The 24,816-nt window shown below is 39.7% G+C and overlaps 1 protein-coding gene across 3 annotated transcripts in view; it reads left to right on the top strand.

The window, feature by feature from the left end:
• The window catches only part of DNAH6 (dynein axonemal heavy chain 6), a 315,642-nt gene that overhangs the window by 72,643 nt on the left and 218,183 nt on the right, over nt 1-24,816 (top strand). For all 3 annotated transcript variants that reach the window (XM_049856189.1, XM_049856188.1, XM_049856190.1), the window contains exons 12-16: nt 209-329; nt 4,065-4,216; nt 15,119-15,271; nt 19,527-19,778; nt 23,080-23,208. In XM_049856189.1, coding sequence (XP_049712146.1) covers nt 209-329; nt 4,065-4,216; nt 15,119-15,271; nt 19,527-19,778; nt 23,080-23,208 — 807 coding nt within the window. The remainder of the gene's footprint in view (nt 1-208; nt 330-4,064; nt 4,217-15,118; nt 15,272-19,526; nt 19,779-23,079; nt 23,209-24,816) is intronic.

Raw genomic sequence — 24,816 nt, 5'->3', positions numbered from 1 at the left:
CAGATTTAAAGTTTTTTTTTTTTTTCCACAAGAGTTTCTTCTTGAATCCATTAACTGCTCTTTGACATCAAGGATGGTATCTTTACTGATTTATGTATCCACAGGTTGGGCTCAGAGAAGACATTCATGTTTGTTTGTTTAGTTATATTAATTGAATTATGCTTAGGAAAAACATAGTTTTATTTGTCTGTTTGTTTATAACATTTAGGAAGCCATTCAGGCAGCATTTGAATCTGCCCAACTATATGCAGCTACCTTTGAAAAGTTCCAGATATTCTTCAGGGAAAATGAGAGTCTCGATTTACAAGCTCTTAAACTTGAGGAACCTGGTAAGTTTTGCATTTGTCCTTACTAATTCATCTTGATAGGGATATCAAGGTTTGCAGCCTTCTAGGTTTCTGTTTGGTGGTGTGTTATGACAGTGAATGGTAGCTTGTGACAGTTGGCTTGAGAGAAGGCAAGATTTTATTCATTTCTAGGTTATTTTCTATAGAATTACCTTTTTCTTTAGCTTTATTTATTCATTTCAGGATATTATGGTAAGCAATCTGTCCCTAATGACTTCTCTTTTGATATGAAGTTACACCTGTGCTAAGGTGAAATTCCCATAACAGAGTTAAGCAATTTAAATTTAATTCAGTGGCATTTAGTATATTTACAGTGTTGTGTAACTACAATTTCTATCCAATTTCAAAACATTTCCCTCACTCCAGAGAAAAATCCCTTACCCATCAAGCAGCCTTTACCCTTTTCCACCTCCTCTGATCCACGCAACCACCAATCTGTGTTCTGTCTCTATAGATTGATGGATTGATTCTGGATATTTTATGTGAATGGAATCATACAGTGTATGACCTTTTGTAGCTACCTTCTTTCACTTATCACAATGTTTTGGAGATTCATCCACATTGTAGCGTATATCACTACTTCATTCCATTTTGTGGCTGAATAATAATTCACTGTGTGTCTATGTCACAGTTTATCCATTTATCCTTTGATGGGCATTTGCATTGGTTTCACCTTTTGGCTATTGTAAATAATGACGCTGTGAAGAATCACATGGTAATCCTCTGTTTAACTTTTTGAGGAAGTGCCAAGCGGTTTTCCACAGCGGCTGAACCATTTTGCATTCCTACTAGCAATGTACAAGTGTCCCCATTTCTCCACAGCCTTGCCGACACTTGTTATTTTCAATTTTTATCAATATAGTCATTTTTTTTTTTTAGTGAGCGCAAATGGTACTTTATTGTGGTTTTGATTTGTATTTCCCTAACAACTAATGGGCTTGTTGGCCATTTGTATATCTTCTTTGGAGAAATGTCTATTCAAGATCTTTGCCCATTTTTTTAATTGTTTGTCTTTTTGTTGTTGACTTACAAGAGTTCTTTGTATATCCTGGATACTAGACTCTTATCAGATATGTGATTTGCAGGGGGGTTTTTTTCACTTCCTTCATAATGTCCTTTGATACACAATTTTCTTTTTAATTTTGATGAAGTCTGATTTATATTTTCTTTTGTTACTCATGCTTTTGGTATCATAGCTAAGAATCTATCGCCAAATCCAAGTCATGAAAATTTACCTTTATTTTTTCCTAAGAGTTATATGGCTTTAGCTTATATATTTAGGTTGTCAATCTATTTTAACTTGATATTTTTATATGGTGTAAGTTCCCTTAAGTTTTTAAAATCTAAAACAGACCCCATTTTTTAAGACACTGACTTCCTAGAGAGAGAAAAGGGGGATCCCAATTTAGGAAGAAAAATAAAATAGACAAGTCTATTACTGGTCTTTGACAATGCTGTCATACTGAAACAAAGTGTGTGCTGGACCAAAGTAAACTGACAGGGGTATGATGCCTCGTGTGCTGTGACATGGCACCACAGGGGCTGTAAGGTATAGACCCTGGCATTTCATCCCATGAGGTGTGCCTAATACACATAAAAAGTTCTCATTTCTTAAACCTTCTCACATCCTTGAGCTCAACGCCTCCTGGCCTCCTGCTGTCCTTCTGCTACCACATTCACAACACCACATAACTCTTGATCCTTTGCCAAGTTCCCATCTGAGTGAGGTCACCAGACTTCCAGGTTACCCTTAATTTTGTCTTATCTTAACTTGTCAGTCCTGCCTTGGAAACCAGTCCTAGAACCAGAGCTTGCAGGTATTAACTGTTTGTTGGCTGGGCTTTTGGAGTACTTGGTCTGGACTCCTGAACCGTGTTCTCCTCCTCGTTACAGCTCCCTGGTACTTCCTAACCCTCTAAATCCAGTTGTTTGTCAGAAGCTGATAGAAGTTAGCTTTACCCCTTGGATACCAAGTTTTGCCTGTTATCTAACGCTCTCAAACTACTACAACAATGCCTGATACTTATTGCAGATACTTAATGAGCATCTTTTTATCTAAGTTTTTTTCCAGACCGTCCCCTGATTGCCCCCAGAGGATGATCAGGGCCAGGTTTTGTGTTCCTGACATAATCAGCCACATCTTAGTATTGAATTCCTATAAATGTCAGTGTTTACTAATGATTTCTATACTTACACTGTTTCCTAATAATTTCAGGGATCTTATCTAATCCTCACACTTCTATGAGGTTTATCTTAGCATTCCCATTTTACAAATAAGGAAACCAAGATACGTAGAGATAAGGCAACTTCGACATTATGCAGCAAGTGGTTGAGAGAAGGGTTTCTCTGACTTGAAAGCCTGTGCGCTTACTAAACATTATGCATACTGCCTCTCCTTCCTCAAAAAGAGACAGAAAATGAATGGTATTTCTTTTCTAATAATCCTTATTCTTTTATTTTTCTTTGGCTGTGTGACCATGGCCATGTCATTGAACCTCTATTGATCTCAGTTGTTTTTATATGTAAAATGAGAGTGTTGAACCAAATTAGTCTTTCCCAAACTGGTTTTCCTTGGACCACTATTCTGAAGGATAATTTCATACCATGAAAAAAAGACTCTGCTTAAGTAAGTTTGGAAAATACATGTTTCTTTACCAGGGATCATTTGATAACCTTATTTTGCCAGTTCTCAGAAACACACATACATCAAAACTTCTGAAATGGGTAGGACAGGTAATTGTCCCCATTTTGTATTATAAAGAAGGCGAGTCTCAGAAGGATTACGTGACCTACCCAAAGCCACATAGAGGTTAAAAGGAAGTCTTACACCCAGGTCTTCTAACACCCTGTCTGGTTTGTTCTTTATACTATGTCAAACTGCCCCTTATATGCAGGACTGCACATAGTATGAATAAAGGCAGGAACCAACACCCTTTTCTCCTTGGGTTGGGGGAGGGAGGCATGGGAGAGGAAAGGGAGGAAATCAATCCGACCCAAGCACCAGAAGTCACAGGAAATAAAGTTAGCTAAATCCCTAGGGGCTCAGAGGATACAGAATTTTGAAAGATAAACAGGAGTTTAGAATTATATTTCTTTTAGAAAGAGCTGTTTTTGACCTATAGGGTGACAAAAGTGTATTCAAGGATAACCGAACTTCCCCAGTACCAGGTGGACTGGATAAGGGAGGAAATGGAAGCAGCAAGATTAAAAAATGCAATCGCAACATTTGCCAGGTGCAAATTGACAAAGGCCTTCACCATGATGTTGGGAGCAGGAGTGGCAGAGAAGCATTGGGAAGAAGACTGGAGACGCATTTACCTACGCTTGACCTCTTGTGCTTTGAGATTTTTTTTGTTGTTAATATCCTCAAAATGCTTTCATTTGAGGTATCATGTGGGAGACCCCTTAGGTTAAGCCTAGCTTCAGACAAATCTAACTCTAGAATCTAGTTCATTCCAGACTGGATTCTCTAATGCAATTATAAGTTTTTTCCATCTGTTATCTCTCAATAGGAGATATTATAATATTCATTTGTTACACAAATAAAATATTACAAAGCATTCTGAATTAACATTTCAAAGCTATACAAGGTAGTCTATCCATGGAATGTAATAAGTACATGTGTAAATTTATTAATGCAATGATTTTTAATTTATTTTCTCATTGGTCCTTTAAAATCTAATGTAGTACATTTTACACTTTATATAAATTATGTAGATGTGCAATTCTTTAGTGAACAACTGGAAAAGTATCACAAACAGCACAAGGATGCAGTGGCTCTAAGACCTACCAGGAATGTAGGATTGCTGCTCATTGACACTAAGCTGCTAAAAGAAAAATTAATTCCATCACCTTTGCGATGCTTAGAGGTAAGTATGAACTAGGGAGAAAATTTATTATGGTCTCTACAATTGTTTTATGATTTTTTACTGCAAAAAACCCATATCTTTACTTCCTGATGTTGAAAACATTTAAAATTAACATAAGACTACTGAACCTCCTTAACTTTTAGGAAAAGTCCCATATTCTTCTTTCTGCCTCCAGCGCAGTCAGCTTTCAGTCAAAGGAAGAGAGGGGACTGCAGGGCTCAGATTAGTCTCTTATTCTCACTCCTTTATCCTTTGTTGGAATATTTCAAGGCTTCCTGCAAAAGAGATCCCACCGTAATAGCTCAGTGTCCTGGTGGGATTTGGGCCTCGGGAATGCAGGTTGATTCTAAATGCTGAGATCAATTTAGGGGATCATTTCCAGATCTGGTACTGCCCACGAAGGTTTGATTATGTTTTGGTGAGTTTTAGAGCTAGAGAAATTTGCATTGGTTGTGCAGTAACTTTCAGGTCTTTTTTTAGGAGCCAGATTATACATGTCTCTCAGATACTTCCAGAGAGACAGTGGCGTAGAGCAGGGATCAGCAAACTATAGTACACAGGTCCATTCTAGCCTGCCAGTTGTTTTGTACATAGAGTTTTACTATATATTTGTATACATATTGTTTATGCCTACTTTCTCACTACTAGGGCAGAGTTGAGTACAGGTAGTCCCAGTTTATGACGTATTCAAGTTACAATGAATCTCACAACTGTCGTCTTTTTTTTCACATCTTATCTTTAGGACTATGTATTTTTCACTATATACAGTGTTGCAGCATGTAATTTCCTGATGTTATCATTCTCAGATGTTCACTTGCAGATGTTCAAAGATCGAATGTATAAAGACACTGATAATAAAAGGCAATAATATGAAAACTAAAAAAAAAAGAAGTATTCAACTTTCATCAGAACTGACTTAGTACAGAGTTGTCAGAATGGAACCGCGTCATAAGTCGGGGTCTACCTATAGTTGAAACACAGACTGTATCACTTGCAAAGCCGGATTATTTACTACCTGACCCTTTACAGAAGATGTTTGCTGACTCTACTATAGATGACAGAGGGCAGAGCACTATATTAAAGACTGCAGAGCCAAGTGCTAGTCTCTGTTCTGTCACTGATGAGTTGTATGGCATTAGGCTTTCTTCTGCAGCTTTGTTTATTCATTTGTTTTTAAAAAAAAAAAAAGAAAAGAAAAAAATATGGTTGGAGTAAATTCAATTCAATTTCCACAGACATTTTTGAGCTCTACTATATACCTCCCCCACGTGTTATGTAGATGACACAACCTCGTTTGCTGAAGAAGAGGACTTGAAGCACTTACTGATAAAGACCAAAGACTACAGCCTTCAGTATGGATTACACCTCAACATAAAGAAAACAAAAATCCTCACAACTGGACCAATATGCAACATCATGATAAATGGAGAAAAGATTGATGTTGTCAAGGATTTCATTTTACTTGGATCCACAATCAACAGCCATGGAAGCAGCAGTCAAGAAATCAAAAGACGCATTGCATTGGGTGAATCTGCTGCAAAAGACCTCTTTATAAAATGTTCAAAAGCAAAGATGTCACTTTAAGGGCTAAGGTGTGCCTGACACATACCATTGTGTTTTCAATAATCTCCTGTGCACCTGAAAGCTAGGCAATGAATAAGGAAGACCAAAGAAGAATTGATGCCTTCGAATTATGGTGTTGGCAAAGAATATTGAATACACCATGGACTGCCAAAGGAATGAAGAAATCTGTCTTGGAAGAAGCACAGCCAGAATGTTCCTTAGAAGCAAGGATGGCAAGATTTGGTCTCACATACTTTGGGCATGTTATCAGGAGGAATCAGTCCCTGGAGAAGGACATGATACTTGGTAAAGTTGAGGGTCAGTGAAAAAAGAGGAAGACCTTCAACAAGATGGATTGACACAGTGGCTGCAACAATGGGCTCAAGCATAGCAGTGATCACGAGGATTGCTCAGGACTGGGCAGTATTTCGTTCTGTTGTACATAGGGTCACTACGAGTCAGAAGCGACTCGAGGGCACCTGTCATAGATCAAGTTATGTCCCCCCAAAAATGCATGTATCAACTTGGTTAGGCCATGATTCCCAGTATTGTGTGGTTGTCTTCCATTTTGTGATTGTAGTTTTATGTTAAGAGGATTAGTGTGTTCCAGTGTGGAGGGAGTTTCCCTGGAGTGTGGCCTGAACCACAGTTTATACTTTAAGAGATAAAAGGGAAGCAAACACAGAGTTGTGGACCTCATACCACCAAGAAAGCAGCACCAGGAGCACAGCACATCCTTTGGACACCAGGTCCCTGTGCTTGAGAAGCTCCTCGACTAGAGGATGATTGAGGACAAGGACCTTCCTCCAGAGTCGACAGAGAAAGAAAGCCTTCCCCTGGAGGTGACATCCTGAATTTGCACTCGTAACCTACTAGACTGTGAGAGAATAGATTTCTCTTTGTTAAAGCCATCCACTTGTGGTATATCTGTTATAGCAGTACTAGATGACTAAGACAGCACCTAACAACAACAACTATATACCTGGTATGACCAAAGTAGTATTTTTCAAACTTTTGGAATTGCAACCTCAATAAGAAATATACTTTACATCACACTCCCACATATACTGTATTAGCCTAATTCAGATCAGGAGACAGAAAACAAATGAATTTAAAGAAAGAAAGGTTGATGTAAAGGATTATTAACTATAATAGCAGAGTGGAGTAACTAGAGATTGGATATTAAGAAGTAAAGAGAACTATAAAGAATATAGGACTACCAGATATAAGAAGCATCTGCTACCTCTAAGACAGAGATAGAGCACTCTAGGAAGAATCCCTACCGCCACCATCACTACCATGGCTGAGGTCTAGATCTTGTTGATGAGGGAATGTCAGTGGCTTACTAGATGGCAGAGAAGTAGCTGAGATTCCATACCAACAAAACTTGCTTGAATATACATCTTCTAGTGAAAGTTGGACAATGAAAAAGGAAGACAGAAAATGATGAGTTCTAACTGTGGTGTTGGTAAATATGGAATAGACTATGGAATTTCAAAAGAATGAACAAATCAGCCTTAGAAGAATGTTCCTTAGAAGTAAAGATGGCGAGAATTCAGCTTGCTTATTATGGACATGTCCTCAGGAAAGACCAGTTGCTAGAAAGGACCTCTTTACTGGCACTAATCAAAAAACAACACAAAACAAAACAAAAACCACAGAAAATAACAAATGTTGGAAAGGCTTTGGGGAGATTGGACCCCTTACGCACTGCTGGTGGGAATGCAAAACAGTACATCCGTTTTGGAAAATGTTATGGTGCTTCCTTAAAAAAGTAGAAATAGAGATACCATAGGATCCAGCAACCTCACTCTTAGAAATATATCCTAGAGAAATAAGAGCTGTCACATGAATAGACATATACATACCCATGTTCATCGCATCATTATTCACAATAGCAAAAAGATGGAAACAACCTAAGTACCCATCAACAGATGAATGTATAAACAAACTATGTTACGTACCCCACACGTGTCTGTCAGTTTGTCATACTGTGGGGGCTTGTGTGTTGCTGTAATGCTGGAAGCCATGACACCAGTATTCAGATACCAGCAGGGTCACCCATGGAGGACAGGTTTCAGCTGAGCTTCCAGACTAAGACAGACTAGGAAGAAGGACCCAGGAGGCTACTTCCGAAAAGCATTAGCCAGTGAAAACCTTATGAATACCAGCAGAACATTGATATAGTGCTGGAAGATGAGCCCCCCAGGTTAGAAGGCACTCAAAAGATGACTGGGGAAGACCTGCCTTCTCAAAGTAAAGTCGACCTTAATGACGTGGATGGAGTGAAGCTTTCGGGACCTTCCTTTGCTGATGTGGCACAACTCAAAATGAGAAGAAACAGCTGCAACCATCTGTTAATAATCGGAACCTGGAATGCACAAAGTATGAATCTAGGAAAATTGGAAATCATCAAAAATGAATGGAATGCATAAACATTGATATCCTAGGTATTAGTGAGCTGAAATGGACTGGTATTGGCCATTCTGAATTGGAAAATCTTATAGTTTACTATGCTGGGAATGACAACTTGAAGAGGAATGGTGTTGCATTCATCGTCAAAAAGAACATTTCAGAGGCGGGGTCAAGATGGCGGACAAGGTGGACGCTACCGCGGATCCCTCTTGCAACAAAGACTCGGAAAAACAAGTGAATCGATCACATACATAACAATCTACGAACTCTGAACAACAAACACAGATTTAGAGACGGAGAACGAACAAATACGGGGAGACAGCGATTGTTTTCAGAGCCAGGAGCCAGCGTACCAGTCAGCGGATTTTCTGGAAAAACTAGTTTCACAGTGATGGCTCGGAGACAGCAGTCCATATCAAACCACGTAAAGAAACAGACCATGACAGCTTCTCCAACCCCCCAAACAAAAGAATCAAAATCTTTCCCAAATGAAGACACACCTTAGACTTAGAGACACAAACAAACTAAAACTCAAAGGATGGAAAAAAATATATCAAGCAAACAATAAGCAAAAAAGAAGAGGAGTAGCAATATTAATTTCTGACAAAATAGACTTTAGACTTAAATCCACAACAAAGGATAAAGAAGGACACTATATAATGATAAAAGGGACAATTGATCAGGAAGACATAACCATATTAAATATTTATGCACCCAATGACAGGGCTGCAAGACACATAAATCAAATTTTAACAGAATTGAAAAGTGAGATAGACACCTCCACAATTATAGTAGGAGACTTCAACACACCACTTTTGGAGAAGGACAGGACATCCAGAAAGAAGCTCAATAGAGACACGGAAGACCTACTTACAACAATCAACCAACTTGACCTCATTGACTTATACAGAACTCTCCACCCAACTGCTGCAAAATATACTTTTTTTTCTAGTGCACGTGGAACATTCTCCAGAATAGACCACATATTAGGTCATAAAACAAACCTTTGCAGAGTCCAAAACATCGAAATATTACAAAGCATCTTCTCAGACCACAAGGCAATGAAACTAGAAATCAATAACAGAAAAACTAAGGAAAAGAAATCAAATACTTGGAATATGAACAATACCCTCCTGAAAAAAGACAGGGTTATAGAAGACATCAAGGAGGGAATAAGGAAATTCATAGAATGGAACGAGAATGAAAATACTTCCTATCAAAACCTCTGGGACACAGCAAAAGCAGTGCTCAGAGGCCAATTTATATCAATAAATGCACACATACAAAAAGAAGAAAGAGCCAAAATCAGAGAACTGTCCCTACAACTTGAACAAATAGAAAGTGAGCAACAAAAGAACCCATCAGGCACCAGAAGAAAACAAATAATAAAAATTAGAGCTGAACTAAATGAATTAGAGAACAGAAAAACAATTGAAAGAATTAACAAAGCCAAAAGCTGGTTCTTTGAAAAAATTAACAAAATTGATAAACCACTGGCTAGACTGACTAAAGAAATACAGGAAAGGAAACAACCTGAATAAGAAACGAGAAGGACCACATCACAACAGAACCAAATGAAATTAAAAGAATCATTTCAGATTACTACGAAAAATTGTACTCTAACAAATTTGAAAACCTAGAAGAAATGGATGAATTCTTGGAAAAACACTACCTACCTAAACTAACACATTCAGAAGTAGAACAACTAAATAGACCCATAACAAAAAAAGAGATTGAAACGGTGATCAAAAAACTTCCAACAAAAAAAAGTCCTGGCCCAGACGGCTTCACTGCAGAGTTTTACCAAACCTTCAGAGAAGACTTAACACCACTACTACTGAAGGTATTTCAAAGCATAGAAAAAGACGGAATACTCCCCAACTCATTCTATGAAGCTACCATCTCCCTGATACCAAAACCAAGTAAAGACATTACAAAAAAAGAAAATTATAGACCTATATCCCTCATGAACATAGATGCAAAAATCCTCAACAAAATTCTAGCCAATAGAATCCAACAACACATCAAAAAAATAATTCACCCTGATCAAGTGGGATTTATACCGGGTATGCAAGGCTGGTTTAATATCAGAAAAACCATTAATGTAATCCATCACATAAATAAAACAAAAGATAAAAACCACATGATCTTATCAATTGATGCAGAAAAGGCATTTGACAAAGTTCAACACCCATTTATGATAAAAACTCTTACCAAAATAGGAATTGAAGGAAAATTCCTCAACATAATAAAGGGCATCTATGCAAAGCCAACAGCCAATATCACTCTAAATGGAGAGAACCTGAAAGCATTTCCCTTGAAAACGGGAACCAGACAAGGATGCCCTTTATCACCACTCTTATTCAACATCGTACTTGAAGTCCTAGCCAGGGCAATTAGGCTAGACAAAGAAATAAAGGGTATCCGGATTGGCAAGGAGGAAGTAAAGCTATCACTATTTGCAGATGACATGATCGTATACACGGAAAACCCTAAGGAATCCTCCAGAAAACGACTGAAACTAATAGAAGAGTTTGGAAGAGTCTCAGGTTATAAAATAAACATACAAAAATCACTTGGATTCCTCTACATCAACAAAAAGAACATCGAAGAGGAAATAACCAAATCAATACCATTCACAGTAGCCCCCAAGAAGATAAAATACTTAGGAATAAATCTTACCAAGGATGTAAAAGACCTATACAAAGAAAACTACAAAGCTCTACTACAAGAAATTCAAAAGGACATACTTAAGTGGAAAAACATACCCTGCTCATGGATAGGAAGACTTAACATAGTGAAAATGTCTATTCTACCAAAAGCCATCTATGCATATAACACACTTCCGATCCAAATTCCAATGTCATATTTTAAGGGGATAGAGAAACACATCACCAATTTCATATGGAAGGGAAAGATCCCCCGGATAAGCAAAGCATTATTGAAAAAGAAGAAGAAAGTGGGAGGCCTCACTCTACCTGATTTCAGAACCTATTATACAGCCACAGTAGTCAAAACAGCCTGGTACTGGTGCAACAACAGGCACATAGACCAATGGAACAGAATTGAGAACCCAGACATAGATCCATCCACGTATGAGCAACTGATATTTGACAAAGGACCAGTGTCAGTTAATTGGGGAAAAGATAGTCTTTTTAACAAATGGTGCTGGCATAACTGGATATCCATTTGTAAAAAAATGAAACAGGACCCATACCTCACACCATGCACAAAAACTAACTCCAAGTGGATCAAAGACCTAAACATAAAGACTAAAATGATAAAGATCATGGAAGAAAAAATAGGGACAACCCTAGGAGCCCTAATACAAGGCATAAACAGAATACAAAACATTACCAAAAATGATGAAGAGAAACCAGATAACTGGGAGCTCCTAAAAATCAAACACCTATGCTCATCTAAAGACTTCACCAAAAGAGTAAAAAGACCACCTACTGACTGGGAAAGAATTTTCAGCTACGACATCTCCGACCAGCGCCTGATCTCTAAAATCTACATGATTCTGTCAAAACTCAACCACAAAAAGACAAACAACCCAATCAAGAAGTGGGCAAAGGATATGAACACACATTTCACTAAAGAAGATATTCAGGCAGCCAACAGATACGTGAGAAAATGCTCCCGATCGTTAGCCATTAGAGAAATGCAAATTAAAACTACGATGAGATTCCATCTCACACCAACTAGAATGGCATTAATCCAAAAAACACAAAATAATAAATGTTGGAGAGGCTGCAGAGAGATTGGAACTCTCATACACTGCTGGTGGGAATGTAAAATGGTACAACCACTTTGGAAATCCATCTGGCATTATCTTAAACAGTTAGAAATAGAACTACCATACAACCCAGAAATCCCACTCCTCGTAATATACCCTAGAAATACAAGAGCCTTCACACAAACAGATATATGCACACCCATGTTTATTGCAGCTCTGTTTACAATAGCAAAAAGTTGGAAGCAACCAAGGTGTCCATCAACGGATGAATGGGTAAATAAATTGTGGTATATTCACACAATGGAATACTACGCATCGATAAAGAACAGTGACGAATCTCTGAAACATTTCATAACATGGAGGAATCTGGAAGGCATTATGCTGAGCGAAATGAGTCAGAGGCAAAAGGACAAATATTGTATAAGACCACTATTATAAGATCTTGAGAAATAGTAAAAACTGAGAAGAACACATACTTTTGTGGTTACGAAGGGGGGAGGGAGGGAGGGAGGGAGAGGGTTTTTTATTGATCAATCAGTAGATGAGAACTGCTTTGGGTGAAGGGAAAGACAACACTCAATACATGGAAGGTCAGCCCAATTGAACTGGACTAAAAGCAAAGAGCTTTCCGGGATAAAATGAATGCTTCAAAGGTCAGCAGAGCAGGGGCGGGGGTCTGGGGAACATGGTTTGAGGGGACTTCTAAGTCAATTGGCAAAATAATTCTATTATGAAAACATTCTGCATCCCACTTTGAAATGTGGCGTCTGGGGTCTTAAATGCTAACAAGCGGCCATCTAAGATGCATAAATTGGTCTCAACCCACCTGGAGCAAAGGAAAATGAAGAACACCATGGTCACATGACAACTAAGAACCCAAGAGACAGAAAGGGCCACATGAACCAGAGACCTACATCATCCTGAGACCAGAAGAACTAGTTGGTGCCTGGCCACAATCGATGACTGCCCTGTCAGGGAGCACAACAGAGAACTCCTGAGGGAGCAGGAGATCAGTGGGATGCAGACCCCAAATTCTCATAAAAAGACCATACTTAATGGTCTGACTGCGACTAGAGGAATCCCGGCGGCAATGCTCCCCAGACCTTCTGTTGGCACAGGACAGGAACCATCCCCGAAGACAACTCATCAGACATGAAAGGGACTGGTCAGCAGGGGGGAGAGAGATGCTGATGAAGAGTGAGCTAATTAAATCAGGTGGACACTTGAGAGTGTGTTGGCAACTCTTGACTGGAGGGGGGATGGGAAGATAGAGAGAGAGGGAAGCTGGCAAAATTGGCACGAAACGAGAGACTGAAAGGGCTGACTCAATGGGGGAGAGCAAGTGGGAGAAGGGAGTAAGATGTATGTAAACTTACATGTGACAGACTGATTGGATTTGTAAATGTTCACCTGAAGCTTAATAAAAGTTAATTTAAAAAAAAAAAAAAGAACATTTCAACATCTATCCTGAAGTACAATGCTGTCAGTGACAGGATAATATCCATACGTGTACAAGGAAGACAAGTTAATACGACTATTATTCAAATTTGCTCACCAACCGCTAAGGCCAAAGATGAAGAAATAGAAGATTTTTATCGGCTGCTGCAGTCTGAAATTGATTGAACATGCAGTCAAGGTTCATTGATAATTACTGGCGATTGGAACGTGAAAGTTGGAAACAAAGAAGGATAGGTAGTTGGAAAATATGGCCTTGGTAATAGAAACAATGCTGGAGATTGAATGATAGAATTCTGCAAGACCAATGACTTCTTCATTGCACATACCTTCTTTCACCAACATAAATAGCAACTATACAGGTGGGCCTCTCCAGATGGAACACACAGGAATCAAAGTGACTACATCTGTGGAAAGAGACAATTGAAAAGCTCAATGTCATCAGTCAGAACAAGGCCAGGGGCCAACTGTGGAACAGACCATCAATTGCTCATACGCAAGTTCAAGCTGAAACTGAAGAAAATCAGAGCAAGTCCACAAGAGCCAAAATATGACCTTGAGTATATCCCACCTGAATTTAGAGACCATCTGAAGAACAGATTTGACGCACTGAGCACTAGTGACCCAAGACCAGACCAGTTGTGGAATGACATCAAGGACATCACACATAAAGATGATGTATGCACGATGGAACGAAACACTGCCCAGTCCGGTGCCATCCTTACAATCGTTGTTGTGTTTGAACTCGTTGTAGCCACTGTGTCAGTCCACCTCGTGGAGGGTCTTCCTCTTTTCCGAGGACCCTGTGCTTTGCCAAGCATGATGTCCTTCTCCAGGAACTGGTCCCTCCTGAAAACATGTCCAAAGTATGTAAGACGCAGACTCGCCATCCTTGCTTCTTGCTTCTAAGGAGTGTTCTGATTATACTTCTCCCAAGACAGATTTGTTCATTCTTTTGGCAGTCCATGAACATTTGACAGCTGTTCCTTGGAAACCCTTTGGGGCAGTTCTACTGTCCTATAGGGGTGCTATGAGTCAGAATGACTTGAGGGCAATGGGTTTTGATGAGTAGAACAGGCCATGAAAAGTGGATTTGGAGCTGAGAGACATTAATTCATAATGATGCACACACAAACACCTCCCTAGTCTAATTATACCCTTGTTCATAAACAGAGAGAGAAAGAAAGAGAGATTGGGGTTCTGAACACACAACTCTCCTTCAGAGTTAAACAAAAGCCTTGGACATCTATCTGGTTGGACTAACTAAGGTCAGAGGTCCACCCTAAACCATGCTTATGTTTAGGACATGAGGATAGCATGCTCATATTTGCCTAGAGATCAGTCAGACTCCATCCTTAGAAATTGAGGTCAATTTCCCTCAAACCACGTGGCTACCACCCAACAAGGCAGGAGTGGAACGAATGCTGGGGAGCCCCCACAGTGTACATATGTAGGGTCCAAGAAGCAGGAAGGATACTTACAAGACAGAGGGCATTAAGGCAAATGTTAGTAAGCTGTGCAGCCTATCCTGTTTGTTCTGGGGACCACGCGCTATCGGTGCATTTGACTAGCAGTGATTTAATGAGAAAAAAAAAAATCCCTTAATATACACTGCTACTTCCAGTGCCTGCTGATTTAAAAAATGTCTAATGAGGATGTATATAAAATATATACTAAAACGGAAATATTCAAGTATTTATAAACCATGTTGTTGTTTTTTTCTTCCATAGGTGCTCAATTTTATGCTTCCTCGTCAAAGCAAGAAAAAAGTGGATGCCATTATTTCTGAGGCACAAGATGCAGAGTATAAACTGGAGTTTGTTCCAACGACCACCATAGAATATGTCAACAGCTTAGTGTTTCTTGATGAAATTCAGGAAAGAGTGAGTTGATGATACTATGTAACTCAAATTTCCAGGTGTAGTACTAGGTAAGGGAGAGATATGGCAAGAAAGAGTGAGGGACTGAAGATTAGGAAATGGCTGCCAAGATGTCAGAAACGTTTTCAAACCAAGTTAGCAGATACCCTGTGTCACAGAATAACGACAGCTAACATTCATCAAACTTAGTACAAGTCAGGAGCTGTACTAAATTTTTGACAGGCATTACATTTTTTAATCTTCACAAAAATTTGAGGAGTATGGATGATATTTATCCTCATTCTACAGATGAGGAAACAAGGACTAAAACAGGTTATGTTGCCCAAGATCACAGAGCTCGTATGAGGTGGAGATGGGATTTAAAGGGAGATCTCCTTGACCACAAAGCCCATGCCCTCAACTACAGTTCATTGTATTTCTTATTTGTAGTAAATGATAATAAAATTGGGATCTAGATATTAGTTATAATGGATGTCTTTGGCCCTCAGTCTTTATCCGTGTAGTAGTCAAGATCCTTTCTCTTACAAATGAAAGAAACCCAACTCAAACTGCCTTAAGTGGAGAAGTTGTTGGGGAGAGAACAGTAGATTCAAGGATTCAAATGATGTAAATGGTGTGGTAAGGTGTCTCTCTCTCTCTCTCTTTGTCACTCACACACACACATTCTCTCTTTCTGTCTCTCACATACACTCTCTGTCATTCACTCCTTTGTCTCCCTTGCTTCTTTCTCTCTGGGAACTCTTGGTTTCCTCCTCTCAGGGTCTTCCCTGTGGCAGGCAACCTAGCATTTGACTTCAGTAGTCAGTTATTCATAAGCTTTCACTCATATCAGTCTGGCATCAACATTAGAAATTGACATAAATTGTTTTCTTAAATACCTGGAAATTGAAGAAATGTTGCAAAATAAAAAGAATACAAACTGAACGAAACAAATCATTAACAACTGAATAGTCTCATATATTGTTAACAGAGTTAATAATGAAGATTATTTCAAATGCCTACAAAAGTAACAATTTTACAGATAATTATAGATTTTTCTCAGGTTTGCTTATACGTCACCTCAGGACTCTAAAGATGTCAAACGCTTATTATTATTTGTATTTATTAAGCTTCTTTGGACAAATAAGCTAAACTCACTTTAGCTAGCTTAAGCTAAAATGGAGACCCTAATTAAAGGTTTAAGGGTGTTTCATGGACTCCCCAGCCAAGAATATAACTAGGCTTTGGAACTGACTAGAACCAGGAATGGGGAGGCTGTAGGAAACTCAGGTAGTGCTCTCTTTCAGTCTCTCCTCTCTGCATCTCTCTGTCTGCTTTGCTCCTATCCTGTCCCTCTGCAGACAAGCTGTTTCTGCTGCTTCATCTAACAGCAGAGACATGGCCACCAGCAGCTAGACATTGCAAGTCTAGCCAGCCACTGAGACAGAATCTCTTTCTCCCAATATCAATTCTAAATGTCTAGTAAATGAATTCAGATACCATCTCCTGTCCTGTAAACTATGACAGGAAGGTGAGATCACATTGTATACAATGGTTGTGAAGGGTAGACTGCTGTCACCTTGTGGTTCCAGAACAAGAGAGTCAGTGTGCCATGCAGAAAACCCAGACTGTGTCCAAGACATTGTCTGTGCATTGCTGGGTGGTGTGTTGGGGAAGCAGCTTCCCTAAGGAGATGCTCTGCACATATAAGCAGCTCATCTTGGAACTTCAACCAGTAATTCAGCAAGCTTAATGAGCACCCACTAAGCAAGGATTACAACAACGAGTAAACCTGTTTTCCAGGAGCTTCTTTATTTATTTTTTTTATTGTCTAGAATGAAAGCAGACAGTTATTAGAATGTGATTGGTACAATAATGGGGTAGGTGTAAGATTCTGTGGTAGGACTCTAGGGCGTTTGTGGTGAGCCTTGCCCGTGGGCCACAGCAGGCATTGCAGAGGGTGGAGTATTTAAGTCATGCTGTGAGGTACATCCAAACATTCGGGTAGGCGTTCCAGGGAGAAGGAAAACCATGTGCAAAGACTTGAGGCAGCAGGACATGGTGCTTGGTGTGCTAGGGAGAAAGGGTGCTTGATGGAGAAAGCTGATTAATGGTGATTAAAGCAGTATTGTCCAGGACAGGAGAGAGGGAATGGATTATAGAGATATTAAGTAAGTAAAATTTGAAGGATTTAGCAGGCAACTGAATGAGGGATCAGCAAGAGGAGTCCAAGATGACTCTTCCGTGTTGTTACAGATTGAATTGTGTCCCCCAAAGTTCATGTTGGCTTGGCTGGGCCCTCATTCCCAATATTGTGTGATTGTCCACCATTTGGTCATCTGATGTGATTTTCCTATATGTTGTAAATCCTACCTCTATGATGTTAATGAGGCAGGATTAGAGGCAGTTATGTTAATATGGCAGGACTCAATCTACAAGATTAGGTTGCATATTGAGTCAATTTCTTTTGAGATGTAAAATAGAGACTCAAGCAGAGAGACGGGGGACCTCCTACCACCAAGAAAGCAGAGCCTGGAGCAGAGCATGTCCTTTGAACCCAGGGTCCCTGCATTGAGAAGCTCCTACACTAGGGAAAGATTGACGACAAGGACTTTCCCCCAAAGCCCAACAGAGAGAAAGGCTTCCCCTGGAAGTGGTCCCCTGAATTCAGACTTCCAGCTTCCTAAACTGTGAGGGAATGAACTTCCGTTTGTTAAAGCCATCCACTTGTGGTATTTCTGTTGTAGCAGCACTGGAATAACTAAGACAGGTATCTTTCTAAAAGGGATGGATAGATAGCGGTACCATTAACCAGTATAGGAAGGGCAGGCCACATAATTCCTCATCTGACCAGGATATTTTTGAGAGTGAAAGAGGTGTGCTCTTAATCATTATACCAGGACGATAAGTATAAACCAGGACACTTCCAGAGAAACCTGGACATCCACATACCCCAGTTACAGAAAATATAGGAAGATGAACAGATCTTTATGGAGAGAGCATTAATTCCCTTTATAATTTTATTTGAGATGTTAGGATACTTTTGATTGAAAGTAGCAGTAACTCACGTAGCTAGCTTAGAAAAATGAGTAGATTTAGTCTAAAGTTACAGGGATATCTGGAATTCAAAGGCATGGATACAGCCAGGTCTTAAAAAGAACAGGAACCAGGGACGAGAGGAGCATAAGGAAACCAAAAACGCCTCTCTATCTCTCATCTCTGCTCTTCTCTAGAACAGTAGTTCTCAAAGAGTGGTCCCAAACCAGCAGCATTGGCATCACCTGGGCACTTGTGACCTGCAGAATCAGAAACTGGGGAGGAGCTGAGCAGTCTGTGTTTAGTAAGCTTTCCAGATGATTGTCAGGCAAGCTAGAGATGGAAAACCATTTTCCTGAAAGCCTCTCTGCGGGTATGTTCTCACGTTGAGAACCTGCGTTTTGTTTGCACAGGAAAGCAAAGGACCTCTGCCAACAGCTGCAGAGGCTAGCTTTTCTCAGTGTCAGAGAGAAATCAGGACTGAGCTGGGTCATCCAGGTCCCGGTTTGATGCTGCTTGGTTCAGCTTATGACCAGGAAGCTTGATCAAGTTGTACACACACAGCCCCTCCCTCTCTAACATGTGGCAGTGGGATGTCCCTCCAAATTAGGGAGTCAGTTGACAGAAAATAAGGAGAGACAACAAATACACTGTCCACTGTAAGCATTCATCAAAGCGAAGATGTTTAGAAGTCAGTTGGATATAGTAAAAGAATTTATGAAAGGATACTGGGAAGCTGCAGATTCTCTGAAAGAACCATAGGTCTGGGTTCTTCGCTATGCAGCGAGGCCCACGGCCTGCCCACACCTGGGGCTGCTGTGGGACCGTCACTGCTCAGCACATGCCCCGAGGCGCAGATGTTACAGCTGAACCACAGCCCCTCTTATCCTCCCAGCCCTTGTCTCTGAAAATTCTCAGTATTGGCACTGTTTAATCCTACCAGAGAGCAAAAACAGACAGAGAGGGAGAAAATAAACATAAGCGTAACACTAACTGTGCTGAGCTCTGAACACCTCACCTCCTGAGCCTGATAACCTGTATCGTGCTGTACTTAGCATCCAGCGGCTTCAGCCACTTTGATTGTAAAGTTACACGCCCTCCTCAGGTGCTCACTTTTCACATTTACTAATGTTCACGGTGCACAGTGAGCTTTTCCAGTTAAAAAAACAAAAGCCAAACAAAAAACATAAAGGGTGTAATAGGGCTCTGTTGCATTTAACAAGCAACCAATGTTTCTATTTAGATTGAAAGCCTCGAAGAAGAAGCTAACGTAGTGATTCAAATGTACAAGCTTATTGAGCAATATCAGGTCCCTACGCCTCCTGAAGACTTTGCTGTTTTTGCAACTATGAAGCCATCCATCGTTGCTGTTCGAAATGCCATTGATAAATCAGTGGGCGATAGAGATACAAGCATCAAGCAATTTTGTCTGCATTTGGGTAGGGATCTTGAAGAGCTTACCAATGAAGTGAACGAAGTAAAGCTGCAAGCACAGGTAAGCTAAAGCAGGACTTAAAAAAAAAAAAAACTGGGTAAAGTTTTACTGTTATGTTTCACTTAAACCTTTTAAGGAGCATATTTTATTTTTAATCTGATTTAGCTTTTGTTTTTATGGTTTCATTCTAACCAATTAACAGTGTCTTTGAGCTGCTATTGATAATTGGAAGGGTTTTTGAATCTCTAAGTACAGAATAGATTTCAGACCATTGCAAGTAAAGTACACATGTAACATTGAATTATATTCCTAGTGGATTGTATTTATTATTTTGAAATTAATATGTTTACAACTTGCCAGCACACTTTACAGCTACTGTCACAATTTTAAAGTTTGCTTAGCTGCAATATTAGAAAATTCTCCTTTGGAAAGAGGCAGAGTATAAATTGATAAATGGTAATGAAGAATATTTGGTTGATCTGTACCAGTTTTATTGTACAAAAGACACAGGGGAAATTTTTTAAAGACTTTAGAATAGATGTCTGAGTGATTCTTACCTGCAACATACATGCAAGTATGATTTTGTAATCATCTGTTATTTTACTATTAACATTAAATCTTACTGGAGAACTATAAAACTACGTAAATTTATAATCAAGTAGAAAAATTGGAAACAAACTCAATGTCCGTCAGCAGAAGATTAATAAAATGTGTTAGAGCACATCCATTCAAAGGAATATAATGCAGATATTAAAAAGTACAATACATATTTCTCTGTGTTGACATGCAAACGTGATAACCAACATTTCTTGGGGGCTTACTGTGTCAAGTATTGTTCTAACGACTTGGCGTTGATTTCACTTTTGTATTATTTTTTTATTTTCTCACAGAGAAAACTCTACATAACTGTACCTAATTCTACAACTCAATGAATTATCAGAAAGTGAACAAATCCACATACCTACTACTCAGGTCAAGAACTAGAGCATTACTGGTACCCTAGAAGTCACCCAGTGACACAGTGGTTTAAGTGCTCAGCTGGGAACTAACTGAAAGTTCAGCGGTTGAAATCCAATAGCAGCTCTCTGAGAAAAGACTCGGTGATCTGCTCCCATAAAGATTACAGCCTAGGAAACCAGGGGAAGTTCTGCTGTCATACCAGGCCCTATGAGTCAGAATCGACTGACGGCACACAGCGACAGAAGTCCCTTAGTGTTCCCTCTAATCATTAATCCTTCCCTCTTCTCCAAAGGCAGCCACTATCCTAAATTCCAATACCATAAATTAGTTCTGCCTGTTATTGAACTTCAGCGAAATAGAATGATACACTGTGTCCTTTATTTTGTTTTTCATATTCCTAAGCTTCATCCTTGTCACCACGTGTGGATATATGTAACTTATCCTTTTTATTGCTGTATAGTATTTCATTTTATGCCACAATGTACTAATCCATTCCAAGGTTGATGGGCAATGGGATTGTTTACAGTTTGGGGCAGTTATAAAGAATGCTTCTAGGAACATTCTTGTGCATATTTGCATGTTTGAACTCATTTAATTCTCAGAACACCTATGAGTCTTGTCATTCACACTTTGTAGAGAAGGAAACTAAAGTACAGGAAGGTTAAGTAACTTGCCCGGCATCACACAGGTAATAAATGGAGGAGCCAGGATTCAAGCTTTGGAAGTCTGTGTCTAGCAATTAATAACCCGCTGCCGTCGAGTCGATTCCAACTCATAGTGACCCTATAGGACAGAGTAGAACTGCCCCACAGAGTTCCAAGGAGCACCTGGTGGAATCGAACTGCTGACCTTTTGGTTAGCAGCTGTAGCACTTAACTACTGCACCACCAGGGTTTCCAGTGATTAATAGTCCGCTATTAACTGCTGCACTATATACTGTATTAGATACACAGCAGACATTAGAAATTGTGACTAATTATTTTTTGTTTAAGAATAATGTATATGTGTATAGCTAGATTGCTAGAGAAGGCATAAAGTACCAGCACATGCTTTATGTGTAATGGTGTATTGTAAAAAGCATGATGCAGATATACAAAAATAATAGCGGGTTCGCTCTATGTGGTGAGATGACAAGTACTTCCACAGAGGATTTGGAATAAATTTACCATCATCCTTAAGCAAAGAACTGCAACTTCATTCTTTGCATAAATTATACCATCTTGCTGTTAAGACCCAGCGCCTGCTGATAAAGGGAGTAGCAGAGAAAAACCTAAATTTGACAATTGATAACAACTGAGTTCATTTCAGAAAATGTCTCTTTCATTCTAACTTGGTCTCTTTTGGATAGTTTTTAATTCCATTCAAAATTTAAACTCCCTATCAGGCATTTCTTTGCCCTTAAGAGACCTGACCACCTTTGCCACCAACCCTCCCATTCCTGCCCCATTACGGGTAGGTTGCATTGCCTCATGGTGGATGGAGGGAAGGGGTATGTGGTCCTCTTGCTGCCCTCAGGGCCAGAGCGACCTCCAATGCAGTTTGGCTGGTCCGTATCTGGGTGCCCAGGTCATTGTTCACTAAGGGTCCTTCCTGGTTCTTTAGGCACCATGCTAGCTTGGCGCCAATAGCTTGTAGTATCCTGCCAATAGCTTGTAGTAGCACGTGGCCTGGGGCTTTTCACCTCTTCTAGTCTTAGGTATGTATACACACACACACATGCACACTCCCATATTCTCTCTGCAGTTCCTTGTGCCAGAATCATCTAGAGCCTATTGCCATTTTGAATGCAGGGCCATGCTGAACCAGAGCTGGAACAATTGGCCTCCCCAAGCTATGGCTATAATGGTCTGATTGCTCCCATTTTGTCAGATTCTCCCAAACATAGTTAGGTGTTTCTACTTTCCTGCTGAACCATTCCATTCTCATTCACTGAAGTTTCAATCCCATCAGGTCATCCAGAAAACTTATGTCTGGCTGTTTATTCTTTGTTTTCTCTTTTCCTCCCTCTCAGAATTCAAAAGACTTTCTGCTTCCCCTTTTTGTAAAATGGAAATTTTCCGTATATCCTATCCTCTTCCTTCTCTTCCCTATTACATTCACCTCTCCTTCTGTGAAGTCACACTGGTTGAAGAAGTGCAGGAGATGAAAGCAGATGAGAGAAAACACATTAGGTACCGTTTAAAAACCTTGTTATCTCCATGTCACTTCTGCATACATTTATGTATTTTTTATGGCATACACTGCTTTAAAGTTCAGGAGAAGCAAACATGTTAACATATTTTTTTTTAAGTGGAAAGAGAATTGGAGAAAATATTTTTTTGAAATTGTTTAATTCATTTAGTCTAATTAGTCTACATCAAAAAGTAGGAATTCCTAACCAAAGACTATTTTAATTTTACAGGATCCACAGATTTTGGATATTACGGCTGACCAGTCCAAAATAAAGGTCATGTTGAACGATCTGCAATTAGTTGTAGATGATCTACAAAAACGTGCGTTTCAATACAAATCCTATCAGAAGAATTTTAAGGTAACGGCAGCCCTACAGATTTTTAAAATGTGTGCATGGAAAGTGGAATCCATGTACTTTCAGCACAGTGACTGTAGACATCCACTGCTGGACACCGTGTGCTAGCCACTGGGCTAGGGACAGTCTGAAACACAATATTTGATGTGTTCCCTGCCTTTAAAAATTTTTTTTCCTGCCTTTGAAATGTTTAGTGATTAAAAAAAAAAATTAGTGCATAAAAAAGTGCATACTTCTTATTAAATAGTAGTTGCGATTTATTGAAAACTCTCAGATCATGCATTGTAGTTTCCACATTAAAATGTATGTGAATTTTTAAATGTGGTCAGTTAAAGCCCCTCTGTTCTCTCTTATATAAGATTCATGTGTGTGCCATGAGTCCATGAATAGCGCATGATTTACTCAGGTTTGGTGTACCAGTTTGATGGAAGGAGGAGATCTTCAGCTAAGCCAGGGGATAGGTGGGCCAAAAGGGCAGGTTGGACAGACTGAAAGATGTGCCTTATAAAAATGAGGAGAAAGTGGGGAGGGATGCAGGTGTTCTGGACCACTTTTAGAGACTAATAAAAAAAGAGAATATTCCTAGGCTTAAAGCCAGGGAGCCCACCAGCAATGAGGGAGGTGTTGTTGGTTTACCCAAAAGCCTCAGAGCATGTCTGAATGTGGTATGGGAATGTACCAATCTCTCCCAGAACCCCAGCTGGATGGCCCGAGTGCTTGAGGAGCTGTCCACTTGAAATCCCAGGGCTTGGAAGAGAAATCTGCAGAATAATGAGTTCACACAAGGCAGTGCAGCTGGTACAATGAGGCAGAAGGTTGTGTGCCAGAGAAACAGGGTGCAAACTGTTCCCAGGCTGAGTTAGTTGACTTACAAGACAGGAAGGTGTGCAGTAGGAAGGGTATGGAGGAAAAACTGTTTGATGAAAATTTACAGCTAACAGGTGGGCACTTCATGGATCAGAAGGAATAGTGTTGCTTTACCCAGAGCCTGAAACAGAAGAAATGTGTCCCCCTGTCTTCTGCACTCCATGTCTGTACTTGACTGATTCTTTTATGATCATCTCAGATGCAGCTTTCCTTCTGTAGCTCCAAGCTGTTAGCGGGATAGAATAGAAGCCCAGTAGGTCCAGAGTCCATGGAATCATGTCTAACTCTCGAGGGAAGACTTAGGGCTAAAATGTCAAAACCCTAATGTATCACAGGCCTCACAATTCTGTGCAACCAACTTCCCAGAGGTTTCCTCACCCAGCTAAGGCAGTCTTCAAATCTTCTCAGGAAAAATGGCTTTTTTAGATTGTAACCTTTCTCTCCACAAGGTTCGGATACAGTCCGTGGGATTAGGAAGAGATATAAAACCAGGCTACCCTTTCCATCATAACATCTCCAGCCTCACTACCATCGCTAGCTACCACACAAACATCTTCGCCCTCTTCCAGCATTTAGCGTACAAGCCCTAAAGGAAATCATGCCTCTGAAGACTTACCTGTTTTCCAAAATAGACTAGGCCTATATGTACACGAGTGTGCCAAATTGAGGTAGAATTCACATAATATGCTTATATTAGTTATGTCTTTGGAGAATATTTAAGTTCTTAAAATAAGGAGCTATATT

Source organism: Elephas maximus, chromosome 17 (assembly GCF_024166365.1).
Source record: "Elephas maximus indicus isolate mEleMax1 chromosome 17, mEleMax1 primary haplotype, whole genome shotgun sequence".
Taxonomy (NCBI): domain Eukaryota; kingdom Metazoa; phylum Chordata; class Mammalia; order Proboscidea; family Elephantidae; genus Elephas; species Elephas maximus.
The sequence above is the reverse complement of the archived record's forward strand: the minus strand, read 5'-3'. Positions and strand labels throughout refer to the sequence as shown.